This window comes from Hemiscyllium ocellatum, chromosome 12 (genome assembly GCF_020745735.1).
Source record: "Hemiscyllium ocellatum isolate sHemOce1 chromosome 12, sHemOce1.pat.X.cur, whole genome shotgun sequence".
NCBI classification, from domain to species: Eukaryota; Metazoa; Chordata; class Chondrichthyes; order Orectolobiformes; family Hemiscylliidae; genus Hemiscyllium; species Hemiscyllium ocellatum.
This window is the reverse complement of record NC_083412.1, coordinates 12,085,167-12,098,444: the sequence shown is the minus strand read 5'-3', so window position 1 is coordinate 12,098,444 and position 13,278 is coordinate 12,085,167. Positions and strand designations below refer to the sequence as shown.

Genomic DNA, 13,278 nt, shown 5'->3' with positions numbered 1-13,278 from the left:
CACTTTCCCCAACCTACACACTCTCCCAATGAATTTCAGTCATGGACCCAGACCTGTCCCCCACGTGACCAGTGTGATGGACAAGTTCTGGATGCAGCAGCACGAGGTAGTCTGCGTGATGACGTCCATCTGGTCGGCGCGCTGACGTTGTCTTGGTGGGCGGGGCGAAACGGTGCTGTCAGGCCGGTGGTGGGAGCCACATGCTGACGTCGGTCCGTCGACGGGCGAGGCGGCGTGCTGACGTTCGCGGTGGGCGGGGCAGCGCCGCCGACGCCCAAGTTGTCACGGCGAGAGGTGGAGAGAAGCGAGGGAATGAGCATCATGTACCTGGGCTACAGGTTAGTGAGTGGCTGGGTTACTGCTTCTTCTTCCGGTGGATCGAGGAGTTAAGAGTTGACAGCTCGAACTTAGGCTATGGGAATGGGAATGGGAATGGGAATGGGAGGGACCACTTCAGCCGCGGCAGGCAGAGAAAGGGCTCGGATTTCATCCCAGCAGCGAGCCCGGGCCCGTGCCCGGGATGGAGCATGCGCAGTTGTCTCCAGCTCTGCCTGTATTGCTCGCGAGACAAAGCTTTTCACTGTCACGTGTCCCGAGGCAAATCAGTTCCATTCACATTGGGCTCCCATTTGCAGGGGACTGAACTGAATCACCCACTGACATTGCTATCCAACAATCTAAAGGCTGCTGCCATTCCCTCTGCTCACCAACTTATAGGGCTTTCAGCCTGCTTTTAACCACCCTGCAGCCTGTCACCACCTGACAGCTTGTCAGTGCTGCCCCCTTTCCACCCTGCAGCCTGTCAGTGCAGCCTGTCTCCACCCTCCACCCTGCAGCCTGTCAGTGCAGCCTGTCTCCACCCTCCACCCTGCAGCCTGTCAGTGCAGCCTGTCTCCACCCTCCACCCTGCAGCCTGTCAGTGCAGCCTGTCTCCACCCTGCAGCCTGTCAGTGCAGCCTGTCTCCACCCTGCAGCCTGTCAGTGCAGCCTGTCTCCACCCTGCAGCCTGTCAGTGCAGCCTGTCTCCACCCTGCAGCCTGTCAGTGCAGCCTGTCTCCACCCTGCAGCCTGTCAGTGCAGCCTGTCTCCACCCTGCAGCCTGTCAGTGCAGCCTGTCTCCACCCTGCAGCCTGTCAGTGCAGCCTGTCTCCACCCTGCAGCCTGTCAGTGCAGCCTGTCTCCACCCTGCAGCCTGTCAGTGCAGCCTGTCTCCACCCTGCAGCCTGTCAGTGCAGCCTGTCTCCACCCTGCAGCCTGTCAGTGCAGCCTGTCTCCACCCTGCAGCCTGTCAGTGCAGCCTGTCTCCACCCTGCAGCCTGTCAGTGCAGCCTGTCTCCACCCTGCAGCCTGTCAGTGCAGCCTGTCACCACCCTGCAGCCTGTCAGTGCAGCCTGTCACCACCCTGCAGCCTGTCAGTGCAGCCTGTCAGTGCAGCCTGTCACCACCCTGCAGCCTGTCAGTGCAGCCTGTCACCACCCTGCAGCCTGTCAGTGCAGCCTGTCACCACCCTGCAGCCTGTCAGTGCAGCCTGCCACCACCCTGCAGCCTGTCAGTGCAGCCTGCCACCACCCTGCAGCCTGTCAGTGCAGCCTGCCACCACCCTGCAGCCTGTCAGTGTTGTCTGTCACCAACCTACAGCCTGTCAGTGCTGCTCCCTTTCCACCCTACAGCCTGTCAGTGTTGTCTGTCACCACCCTACAGCCTGTCAGTGCTGCCCCTTGCCAACCTACAGCCTGTCAGTGCTGCCCCTTGCCAACCTACAGCCTGTCAGTGCTGCCCCCTTGCCACCCTACAGCCTATCAGTGTTGTCTGTCACCACCCTACAGCCTGTCAGTGCTGCCCTGTTGCCAACCTACAGCCTGTCAGTGCTGCCTGTCGCCACCCTGCAGCCTGTCAGTGCTGCCCCCTTGCCACCCTGCGGCCCGTCAGTGCAGCCTGTCGCCACCCTGCGGCCCGTCAGTGCAGCCTGTCGCCACCCTGCGGCCCGTCAGTGCAGCCTGTCGCCACCCTGCGGCCCGTCAGTGCAGCCTGTCGCCACCCTGCGGCCCGTCAGTGCAGCCTGTCGCCACCCTGCAACCTGTCAGTGCTGCCCCCTTGCCACCCTGCAGCCTGTCAGTGTTGTCTGTCACCACCCTACAGCCTGTCAGTGCTGCCCCTTGCCAACCTACAGCCTGTCAGTGCTGCCTGTCGCCACCCTGCAGCCTGTCAGTGCTGCCCCCTTGCCACCCTACAGCCTATCAGTGTTGTCTGTCACCACCCTGCGGCCTGTCAGTGCTGCCCTGTCGCCACCCTGCGGCCTGTCAGTGCAGCCTGTCGCCACCCTGCGGCCTGTCAGTGCAGCCTGTCGCCACCCTGCGGCCCGTCAGTTCTGCCCTGTCGCCACCCTGCAGCCCGTCAGTCCTGCCCCCTGTTCCACCCTGCAGCCCGTCAGTGCTGCCCTGTCGCCACCCTGCAGCCCGTCAGTGCTGCCCTGTCGCCACCCTGCAGCCCGTCAGTGCTGCCTGTCGCCACCCTGCAGCCCGTCAGTGCTGCCTGTCGCCACCCTGCAGCCCGTCAGTGCTGCCTGTCGCCACCCTGCAGCCCGTCAGTGCTGCCTGTCGCCAACCTGCAGCCTGTCAGTGCTGCCCCTCACCCCAGCATTCCCTCATCAATCCACAAGTTGCCATCCACACCTTCACCAATCCACAGGCTGTTTCCCCCACCCCCCCACCCCGCCCCACTAACCTATTCACTGTCACCCCCAAAACCCTTTAAACCCCTTACCAATCTACAGTTTGCCACCTCCATTGTATGCCAACCACATTCCCTCTCTTAGACCACTGATACTTGCATCTACCTTTGCTGGTCCACTAGCTATCAACCCTGAATTCCCCCAGCCTCAGTTCACAGACTAGCATCTCCCAATCCACAGTGTTATACCCTCTGGCCACCCAGAAGCAGCCATCCAATCTCCACCCCCCTCCCCTGGTCCACTGGCTGGTACCACCCATTTCTCCTTGTCCACAGGCAAAATTGTATTCAGACAGCTTAAATGGCTAACCATGGCTAACAAAGGAAGCTGAGGATTGAAAGCAAAGACCCGTGAAGAATATAGAATGCAGCAAAGGAGAACAAGAAACTGAATAGGAAAGGGACTCTAGAACATGAATGCATTTGTACAAAAAAAACACTATAAACTGGCTCTTAAACCATTATAGATATGTAAAAAGAAAATGTTCAGCCAAAAGAAATGTGGGTTCGTTATCAGGCTGAGCCAGCAGAATTCATGATGCAGAATAGAGAAATGGCAGAGAAACTGAATGATTACTTTGTGTCATTTTTTTCACTGAGGCAGGTACAAGAAATCTCCCAGTATAGAGATTCAAGTGATTAGGGAGAATAGGTGTTGAACAAAATTAATAAAAATAATGTATTGGAGGGCTGAATATTAATAAATGAATTAATTAGGCTGAATATCAATAAATTCCTAGACCTGATTGTTCACATCCCATAGCGTTAGAGAGAAGGTATCTACAGAGATGATTGATGTATTAATTAATATCTTTAATAATTCTATAGATTCTGGAATGATTCTTGTGGAATGGAAAGTAAATTTAACCCCAGTAATTGTGAAAGGAACTAGAGAGAAAACTGAGAATTACAGATCTGTCAGCTGTATATCAGTTATAGGGAAAATGGTCAATCTTATAATGGGTGAAATCAATAGACACTTGGATGATAGTGATCTGATTAGATAGATTCAGCATGGATTTGTGAATGGGAAGTCATGTTTGACTAACTTGTTGGAGTTTATTTGATGATACTAACAATTTCTGGTCGATGGACATAGTCTACTTGGATTTTGCGAACACTTTTGATGAAGTCTCCCACAGAGGCGGATTAGAAAGTTTAAAGCATACAGGAAGAAAGGTAATGTACTGGTACAAGTTAATGATTGGCTAACAAACTGGAGGAATAAATGGGTCATTGTCATATTGGCAGGCTGTGATGTGTGGGGTACTGCAAGGATCAGCACTTGGCGCCCCAGCTGTTCATACCAATGATTTGGAGCAAATATAATATTTCCAAATTCAGCTAAGTGGGAATGTGTGCTGTGAGGAAGATGTAATGTAACTTTGGGAAGATTTGTACAGGGTTAGTGAATGGGCAAGAGCATGCCAGATAGAATATAATGTGGAAGAAAGTGAGGTTATTTCAGTAGGTCAAACAGATGTGCAGAGTGTTTCTTAAATGATAAGAGTTTGGAATATGTAGAAATTATAAAAGGATCCAGGTGCAGTATTCCTCCTAATTTTCTTAGAAGCCTGCACAGATAGTGAGATCCATGTAAGGCAGCAACTTTCAAGAAGTAGAAGTCATGATCAGCATGCCGATTCCAAGCATTGGAGTGCATTGCTGCTATATTGCCTAGCTGTCCTTGTCAATAAGTCATTGAAATGTTATTGCCATTGAAAGACTTGCAACTGGACCTGCCCTATGAGGAGAGATGGGAAAGCTGGATCTCTATTCTCTAGAGTTTTGAAGAGTGAGAGGTAACCTCGTTGAAATCTGCAAAATACTGAAATGAATATCTCGAGATATTTTAAAGAGCATCTTTTGAGGAGAGAAGGGCTAGAACTTCAGTTTTTGTTCAACATTGCAAAATATTCTTTTTGTTTTAAAAGGTTTTGGAAGCGCTGGAATATTCCTTCTGTTCTCGTAAGGTCATGTACCTCACTGTCTGCGAGTTTACACCCTGGGGGATGTTCCCCAGATTTGACTGAAGGTACTGAACCAATAATCGTAATGTGTCTACAGAGTTTTGCAATGCACATAAAGACATGTCTGATCATCTTGTGTTACAAATAATCATGTCTTTACTCATTTACTCACTGATTGGGGGAGGTGGTGGAATAAAAATCATGTATCCTATGCTAATTGTAGTCACATGACTGGTGATCATAATACATCATAGAATCCCTATAGTGTGGAAGCAGTCTACTGACCCTCTGAAGAGCATCCCATCCAGACTCACCCCCATCCTCTCCCTGTAATCCTGCATTTCCCATGGCTAATCCACCCAGCCTGTACACCCCTGGACTCCATGGGGCAATATAGCATGGCCAATCCACATACCCTGCACATCTTTGGACAATGGGAGGAAACCACAGTCCCCAGAGGAAACCCACACAGACATAGAGAGAATGTGCAAACTCTACACAGACAATTGCTTGAGGCTGGAATCAAACCCAGGTCCCTGCAATGGTGAGGCAGCAGTGCTAACCACTAAGGCTATGTTCCATTACATTCTTTCTAGCAATCACATGACCAATCTGTTTCTTTCTTTAATGAGCAAGAACCTAACCACTTGCTACATGACAAGTTTTATTTTAAACTTAATTTCGCTCGTGTAAGTTATTTTGTTTATTACCTGGAATTGTATTCTCCATTTCTTGAGTCTTTCCAATGGGAATTATTTCTTTCTAGCTGCTTTTTCCAGGCCTCTAATGATTTTAATCTCCTGTCAGTTCTTCATCTACATTTTCTTTTCTACCTTAAATTCATGCTAATGTAGTGAAGATGTAGATCCCAGGTGGGACCTCTGTTTCAAGATTGGTCAAAAGAATCAACGGAATGCCGTCTATATAAAGCAAGATTATCTGCTTAACAAAATAAGGCAGTCTAATGCAGTTTTGTCCAGCAACACAGAGGTTAAAGCTTCTGTGTTCCGTGACGAAATTGTGTAATTACCTTTGAAAATTAAGCATCATTTATAGGTTTTTTTTAAGAGACACCACAGCCTTAATTACAAGAAAAGACCAATCAAATGTAATAAGCTGACATGATTGACAACAGGTTAATCCAATAATATTTCCTAGGAAATGATTCTTGTCTTATATAGATCATCTCATGCTACCAGTTCAAGATTATTTCGAGTGGTCAATTAATGTCTCATGATTCGTTTTATGAAACCTCCATTGTCTGCTTTATCTTCTAATTCAGCTAACTCAGCAAAGCAGTAATGCCGATTCACAATGTCAATCATAACTTGAAGCCATTTTGTTTGTTATTTGAAATTGAAATGCCATTTTGTGATTAATAAAAACCTACATATATTAGTGGCTTCTGACAACAGCCTAAATTCAAATTTTAAATCCTCATCTCCCCTCTTTGGTCATTCTATGACCACACCATAAATGTGAAGGCATGGATAGGGACCAGGGCCAGGTAATGGTGCTTCCTCATCTTCATCTAAGAGAAGAAGAAGCATTTTCTGGGTGAAATCAATATTTTTAGTGGAAGCTACTATCTTAGCAATAATATATTTAACAATAGCAATACCAACAAAAAGACCAACTAAAGTAATATCAGCATATATAGCCATATTGATTAACCAATTGTATATGAACTAAATCCCCAAACTCCCCATCCTGCACCTTAATTCATTTGATTGACAAAGGTATGGATGTTACCTCTGTGCCCAGTAATGTTTTCGATTAGGTCATTGACCCCCATGATGCACTTACCTTTGACTATGGTGCAAACTCCATCTTTGCAAGAATGTAATCGAGGGTAAATCGGTTTTGTTGGGTAAATAGGTGCAATTCTGAAAGCATGTCCCTAATTTCTGACAGGGCAGCAGTTGTCTCATTACCCAAGAGAGTGAGACTACAAATGAGATAATTGCAGTTTTGATGACTAATAACTCCTGAGGATCCTCCTACAGCCAAAAAACACTAAGAGCTGCAAATGTTAAAGAGTAAGTTTTACTGTTTTATAGAGCCTTTGGATTCTTCCATTCTGCGCAAAACTCAGGGGAGACTGAACGTTTAACAGGGGAATTCCAATCTCGTTGCCAGGTAATTGGACAGGGAACAGTAGTTGGAAAAAGTGTTCTACAGCTACAGCACAAGGAGTACTTGCTTTATTCAAGACAAGATGGTTAGATGCTTTATTATGACTAAAAAATAACAACCAGGTTCTGTACAGATGATGGAGGGACCTCCCCAATAAGAAGCGGGCCTATCTTTGTGACTTCCTGGAGTATCTGGATAGTCCATGATTACATCGTTTGATCCTGGACATAGAGGGTGAAAATTGTTCAGTCGAATGAGGTGGGTCTCTCGATAAGAGACATGGCTATTATCCCAGAATAGTTCCACCCATCCCATAATTGGGAAGACATTAGTGCCATTAGGGGTTTCATAATGAAGGTGCGTGTTAATACCCACCCCACAAATGGTTTGGATGCCAGTGGTAATAGAGACACATTCCTCCCTAAGGCATACTGATGAGATGTGAGGTCCTTCAGGGAAGCAGCGATGACTGGTACATTTGATCATAGCACAGGGAATAGTTTTAGGCACCTTTACATAAGTGCACTCCCATCCCTTACCATTGTAGCAATTTGGATAGGTTATCTCGGATTTATTGAAGGAAGTCCATAAACAAGTAGCGAATGGGGATAGATAATAATTAAAAAAAGATTACATCCCGTAAATGCTTTAGAATCATTCCACATCTCCATGTTAGGATTTGGGAGGATAAAAGGGGTCAGGGAGTCTTTTGCTAAAGTAAGGGGGTAACAAATCACTTCATCCTCTCCAAATATTCTGTGACTTTCAAGAAACAAATTGTTAGTAAAGATAATGTTCCCCCTTTTTTGCTTTTACGATGTGGTCTATTTGAATTTGAAATCAAACTGGCACACAACACCTTGACAATGTAAAGACCATTAGGGCTTGTTCTGTAAGTGGATTGTTTGATCTTGTAGATGTAGTTGACCATTATGACAATCATCTTGGGTAATGTTCCATACATCGAAGGGATCAGTCTTTTGGCATACAAGATCATCCTGGCATAGGTGGTATACAGTCTCCTGTTGCTCAGGATCACACAGATAGATGGTCCCTTCTTGCGTACGTATGCTGGCCAAGGCAAGTCCATATATCAGGATGAAAGTAATTCTGATCCTGATAGTCATTTCTGTAGCAAGGGTTAGGATATCTAAAACAAAAGGAAAATTATGATTCGAAAATACAGCTTTATCCTAATAGCCTGGTTCTGACTCCTTTCTCAGCTCCCGTTAATTCTCGTTATCTCCATCATCATCTTCATCTCCATCATCCTCCCCCCTTTTTTCAATGATGGATGTGAACCCAAGCAGAACACCCAGCCACTTTAACAGCAGTTGGGGTGGTGAGGAGGACCTGAAAGGATCATTCCCATAGAGTTTGGAGGCCACGGCGTGTCCAATTCTTGATAAGGACAAAAAGGAGCCTGGCTCAATATTGTGAACTCCTTCAAGGGAAGGGAGCTTCACGTGAGCAGCACATACTTGAGAATTGAGCCCACGCAAAATTTTAATTAAGGAGAGGACATGGCGTCTGCCATATGGTGAAAGTGGACAGGAGCAATGGCGTCATTCCAAGGTGTGCCATAAACTATTTCAGCAGGGGATAAGCGAGTTCTCCCAGCAGGAGTGCAGCGTAGGTGAAACAGAACCAGTGGTAATAGTTTAACCCAGGAAAGGCCTGTCTCAGAAGTTAATTTTGCAAGTTTAGTTTTCAGAGTCTGGTTACAACGCTCCCCAAGACCTGCAGCCTGCAGGCGACAAGCACAATGGAGTTGGTGGCGGATGCTGAATTAAGAGCACATTTCCTCATTTATGTTACCAATAAAATGAGGACCATTGTCAAAAGACAGACAAAAGGGAATACCAAAGCAGGGAATAATCTCCTTAAGTGGGGTACAGTTTTGGCAGTAGCTTTGGAAGTAGGGTAAACTTCAACCCATTTAGAAAAAACACCAACAATAACTAAAACATACTTAAAGTTTTGACACTTTTCTAATTCAATGAAATCAAGTTGAAGAGTTTGAAAAAGTCCCCCGGGGAGGAGTGTCTGTCCCATAGGGCAAGGAAAGTGTTCTTGGCAGGTGAAGCATCCATCACTTACTTGTTGGGCCATCTGCTGGAGGCGCAGATGCCACCAAGTGTTTAAAAGCAAATCAGACATTGAGCGAGCACCACTGTGTAGCATTATAAATACAAACAACTACCCAGAAAGCAAGTTCATCAGACACACAAATCTGTCCACCTGGAGTGGTCCGTAGTTTAGTAACAGGATTACAACAGCCGATTTTGGACCAGAACTGCCTTTCAGATTCGGAGGTGTCCCTCTGTAAGGTAACAACAACTTGAATGGTTGGCATTAGTTCATCCGAAGTAGAACCACCCTTGTCAGAGCTTTCAGTCTGACTCATCATTTTAGGCACAATCATAAGATGGTTGCAAGCGGCTTGTTTTGCAGCCAGCAGCAGCAGCACGGTTATGAATATCAGCTGGGGATTGGCCAGTTCCATGGGCAGTACATTTGATAACAGAAACCTGTTTTGGGAGTAGGAGTGCAGTCAAAAGATCTGAGACAAGCTGGCGGTGAGAGATGGGAGTGCCAGATGATGTCAAGAATCCTCTTTCTCCAGAGTTGTCTAAAATCATGTACAACCCCAAAAACATATCGGGACTCTGTAAATGTTAGACGGAGACCTGTCCCTAGAATACAAGCACGGATGAGTGCAAAAGGTTCAGCTTGCTGGGCTGAAAAAGGGCTGTGGAGGGCAGCAGATTCCAGGATAGAGCCATAGTCATCAACTGTAGCATAGCCTGAAAGATGAGTTCCTGTATGATTAATAAAGGAACTACCATCAGTGAACTTATTGATATCAGGATTTGAGATTGGCGTGTCAGAGAGATCTGGCCGAACTTGGACATCCTAATTACAAAGTATACAAAATTGAAATCAGCAGGGTTAATGGTAGTACAATGCTTAAAAGGATAAATCTCAGTACGGTTTCGGTGGGCTGCAGTCAAATGAGTTTGTAAATTCCCTAAGAGGGCAACTACTGAATGAGAACTGTAGATGACAATGTCCTGTTGTAGTATAAGATTCTCTGCGGATTGTAAACTGGGATAAATAGCAGTTAAAATTTGGGTGCAGCGGGGATATCCTAAAGCAATAGGGTCAAGTTTAGTAGAAAAATAGGCAACTGGACAATGCTTATCTCCATGAAGTTGAGTAAGTACTGAAGAGGCACAGTCGTCCAAAATGGTATAGTACAATTGAAAGGGTCTGTCATAAAGAGGTCTTCCCAGAGCTGGAGCGTCTGACAAAGCTTGCTTTAGTTCATCAAAGGCTTACTTTGCATCTGAAGAGAGGGTAAATGTACCTTTGTAGGGGAAATATGGAGTCAGTTTCTTAATGAGGAGAGCCGCGTTTGGAATCCACTGTCTGCAGAAGTTGACCATACCCAGCCATTGGCGCACTTGTTCGTGGTGATTGGGGCTGGGAAGCTGATAATAGGAGTGACGCGGCTGTGTTCCAGAGAGCGTGAATCAGCAGATATAATAAAGCCTAGGAACTTGACTTGACATAGTGCAATGGAAACTTTGTGGAGAGATGACATGTCCCAAGTACTTCAAGTAGTGAGGAGGAGACCAACATTAGAGCGGTTTGATTCTTCTTCAGTTCTGGCTACAAGTAGATTAGATTACTTACAGTGTGGAAACAGGCCCTTCGGCCCAACAGGTCCAACACCGTCAACATATTGTCTAGCTATCACCATTGTTAGCAGATAACCCGAGAATGCAACTTTAAAAAGAAAGGTTTTGTGAGTTACACATGAAAGAAGTGAAACTATCACTGTATTCTAACAGATGAAAGGCTGAACAGACAATCAGTTTTTCAGTGTATAATTTCAGTTACATCACACTGCAAATTTTTGCTATAAATTCTGTATTACATTCAAGCCCTCCACAATCACCTGATGAAGGAGCGTTGCTCCGAAAGCTAGTGTGCTTCCAATTAAACCTGTTGGACTATAACCTGGTGTTGTGTGATTTTTAACTTTGTACACCCCAGTCCAACACTGGCATCTCCAAATCAGCTCAAGGTTAGTTCGAGTGGTCAGTTAATGTCTCATGATTCATTTTATGAAAACTCCATTGTCTGCTTTATCTTCTAATTCAGCTAACTCAGCAAAGCAGTAATGCAGATTCACAATGTCAATCATAACTTGAAGCCATTTTCTTGTGTTATTTTAAATTGAAAAGCCATTTTGTGTTTAATAAAAATCTACTTATGTTTATTGCTTGTGACAACAGCCTAAATTCACACTTTAAATCCTCAGTAGTACCCCCAATCTCACAAGCCTGAGTCTTGTATAATGAATTTGTGTGGCAAATGTCTTCTGAAAATCCAAGTGTTCAACATCTGTGTGTTCTTCCTTACCTGTTGTGCTAGTTACATCCTTTAGAAAAAATGTCGTTTCTTTTTCATAAAATCAGGTTGACTGAGAACGTGACACAAATCAGACCACAGATCATTGCACAAATTCCACTGCTGTTAAGTTTTCTACATGATTTACTTTGTACTTAAAAAAAAATTACGATGTTTACTCTTTGCAAAAACAGAATAAAGTATTTTGATACTGTTAGTTACAACATAATGTTTGTTCGACTTAAGTTCCATTGTGGTTCTATATCTGTGACTTGGAGCCTTTTGCACATTTTGCTTCAAATCTTAGTCCTTTTTTTCTCTTCACAGGGCACTCCAAGCAATTAATGAATGATGGTGAGTGGCACATTGTGAAGGTTGGTACGAAACAGTTAGAGTTACAGAGTCATACAGCATGGACACAAACCTTCGGTCCAACCAGTCCATGCTGAACATAATCTCAAACCAAACTAATCCCACTTGTTTGCTCCTGCCCCATATCCCTTCAAACCGTTACTATTCATGTATCTATCCAAATGTCTTTTAATTATACCCACATCCACCACTACCTCAGGAAGTTCATTCCATAGCGAACAAACCTCTGTGTAAAAAGAAATTGCCTCTCATTTTTTTAAAAATCTCTCTCCTCTCACCTTAAGGTGTGTCCCCTAATCTTGAAATCCCTCATTCTAGGGAAAAGGCAACTGCCATTAACTCTATCTATACCTCTCATTATTTTATAACCTTCTGTCAGATCGCCCCTCAACCTCCCACGCTCCAGTGAAAAAAGTCCCAGCCTGTCCAGCGTTTCTTTATAAGTCAAACCTTTCTTACCTGGCAGCATCCTGGTAAATCTCTTCTGATCCCTCTCCAGCTTGATAATATCCTTCCTGTAACTGGGCAACTAGAACCGAACACGATATTCCAGAAGAAGCCTCACAATGTCTTGTACAACCTCAACATGACTTCCCAACTCCTATACTCAAAGATCTGAGCAATAAAGCAAGCATATCACATGCTTTTGTAACCATCCTGTCAATATGTGAAGCAAACTTCAAAGAATTATGTACCTGTACCCCAGGTCCATCTGCTCTACAATACTACCCAAGGAGAAAGTGAGGACAGCAGATGCTGGAGATCGGAGTCAAGAGGGTGGTGCTGGAAAAGCACAGCTGGTTAGGCAGCATCCCAGGAGCAGGAGAATCGATGTTTCGGGCATAAGCCCTTTTTCAGGAATTCCTGATGAAGGACTTATGCCCGAAATGTTGATTCTCCTGCTCCTTGGATGCTGCCTGACCAGTGGTGCTTTTCCAAGGCCTTACCATTAATTGTATAACCCTACCCTTACTTGTTGTACCAAAATGCAATACCTTGCATTCATCCAGATTATACTCCATCTGCCATTTTTCACCTATTTACACATTTGATCAAGATTCCTTTGTAATCTTATAAAACCTTGTTCATTGTCTACAATACCATCAATTTTGGTGTTGTCCACAAACTTGCTAACCATTTCTTCTATATTGTCATTGGAATAATTTCTATAAATGACAAACAAAAGAGGACCCAGAACCTATCCCTGTGGAACACCGCTGGTCACAGGCCTCCAGTCTGAAAAGTAACTCTCCACCATTACCCTCTGTTTCCTGCCAATAGCCAATTATGTACTCAGTTGGCTAGCTCACCCTGAATCCAGTGTGATGTAACTTTACTGATTACTTAAAGGTAGTGCATTATTATTGAGGAGATGGTGGCATTGTAGTATTGTTGTTACTCTAGTATTCCATAGACCCAAGTTAATGCTCTGGGGCACAGATTTGAATCCTACCAAAAGAATCTTGAAAATCTGGAATTAAATAAAGACAGTTTAATCGCAACCATGGTACCATTTTTGATTGTCGTAAAAATGTCTTTTTGGAAAGGAAACCTGATCTGGCCTGTATGTGACTCCAGATCTACAGCAATGGGGTGCCATTAACTGTCTCTGAAATGGCCCTAACATGCCAATCAGAGGAAGGGCAATAAA

At 45.2% G+C, this 13,278-nt stretch overlaps 1 protein-coding gene across 2 annotated transcripts in view; it reads left to right on the top strand.

Annotated features, from left to right (window-relative positions):
• Positions 1 to 206: 206 nt before the first annotated feature.
• The window catches only part of acot9.1 (acyl-CoA thioesterase 9, tandem duplicate 1), a 70,254-nt gene continuing 57,182 nt past the window's right edge, over positions 207 to 13,278 (top strand). Inside the window, exons 1-3 of one of the 2 annotated variants that reach the window (XM_060832882.1) lie at positions 207 to 338; positions 4,665 to 4,765; positions 11,583 to 11,609. In XM_060832882.1, coding sequence (XP_060688865.1) covers positions 313 to 338; positions 4,665 to 4,765; positions 11,583 to 11,609 — 154 coding nt within the window. In that variant the 5' untranslated portion in view covers positions 207 to 312. Of the gene's footprint in view, positions 339 to 4,664; positions 4,766 to 6,760; positions 6,840 to 11,582; positions 11,610 to 13,278 lie in introns of those variants that run through there. The other variant, XM_060832883.1, reaches the window with a different exon arrangement.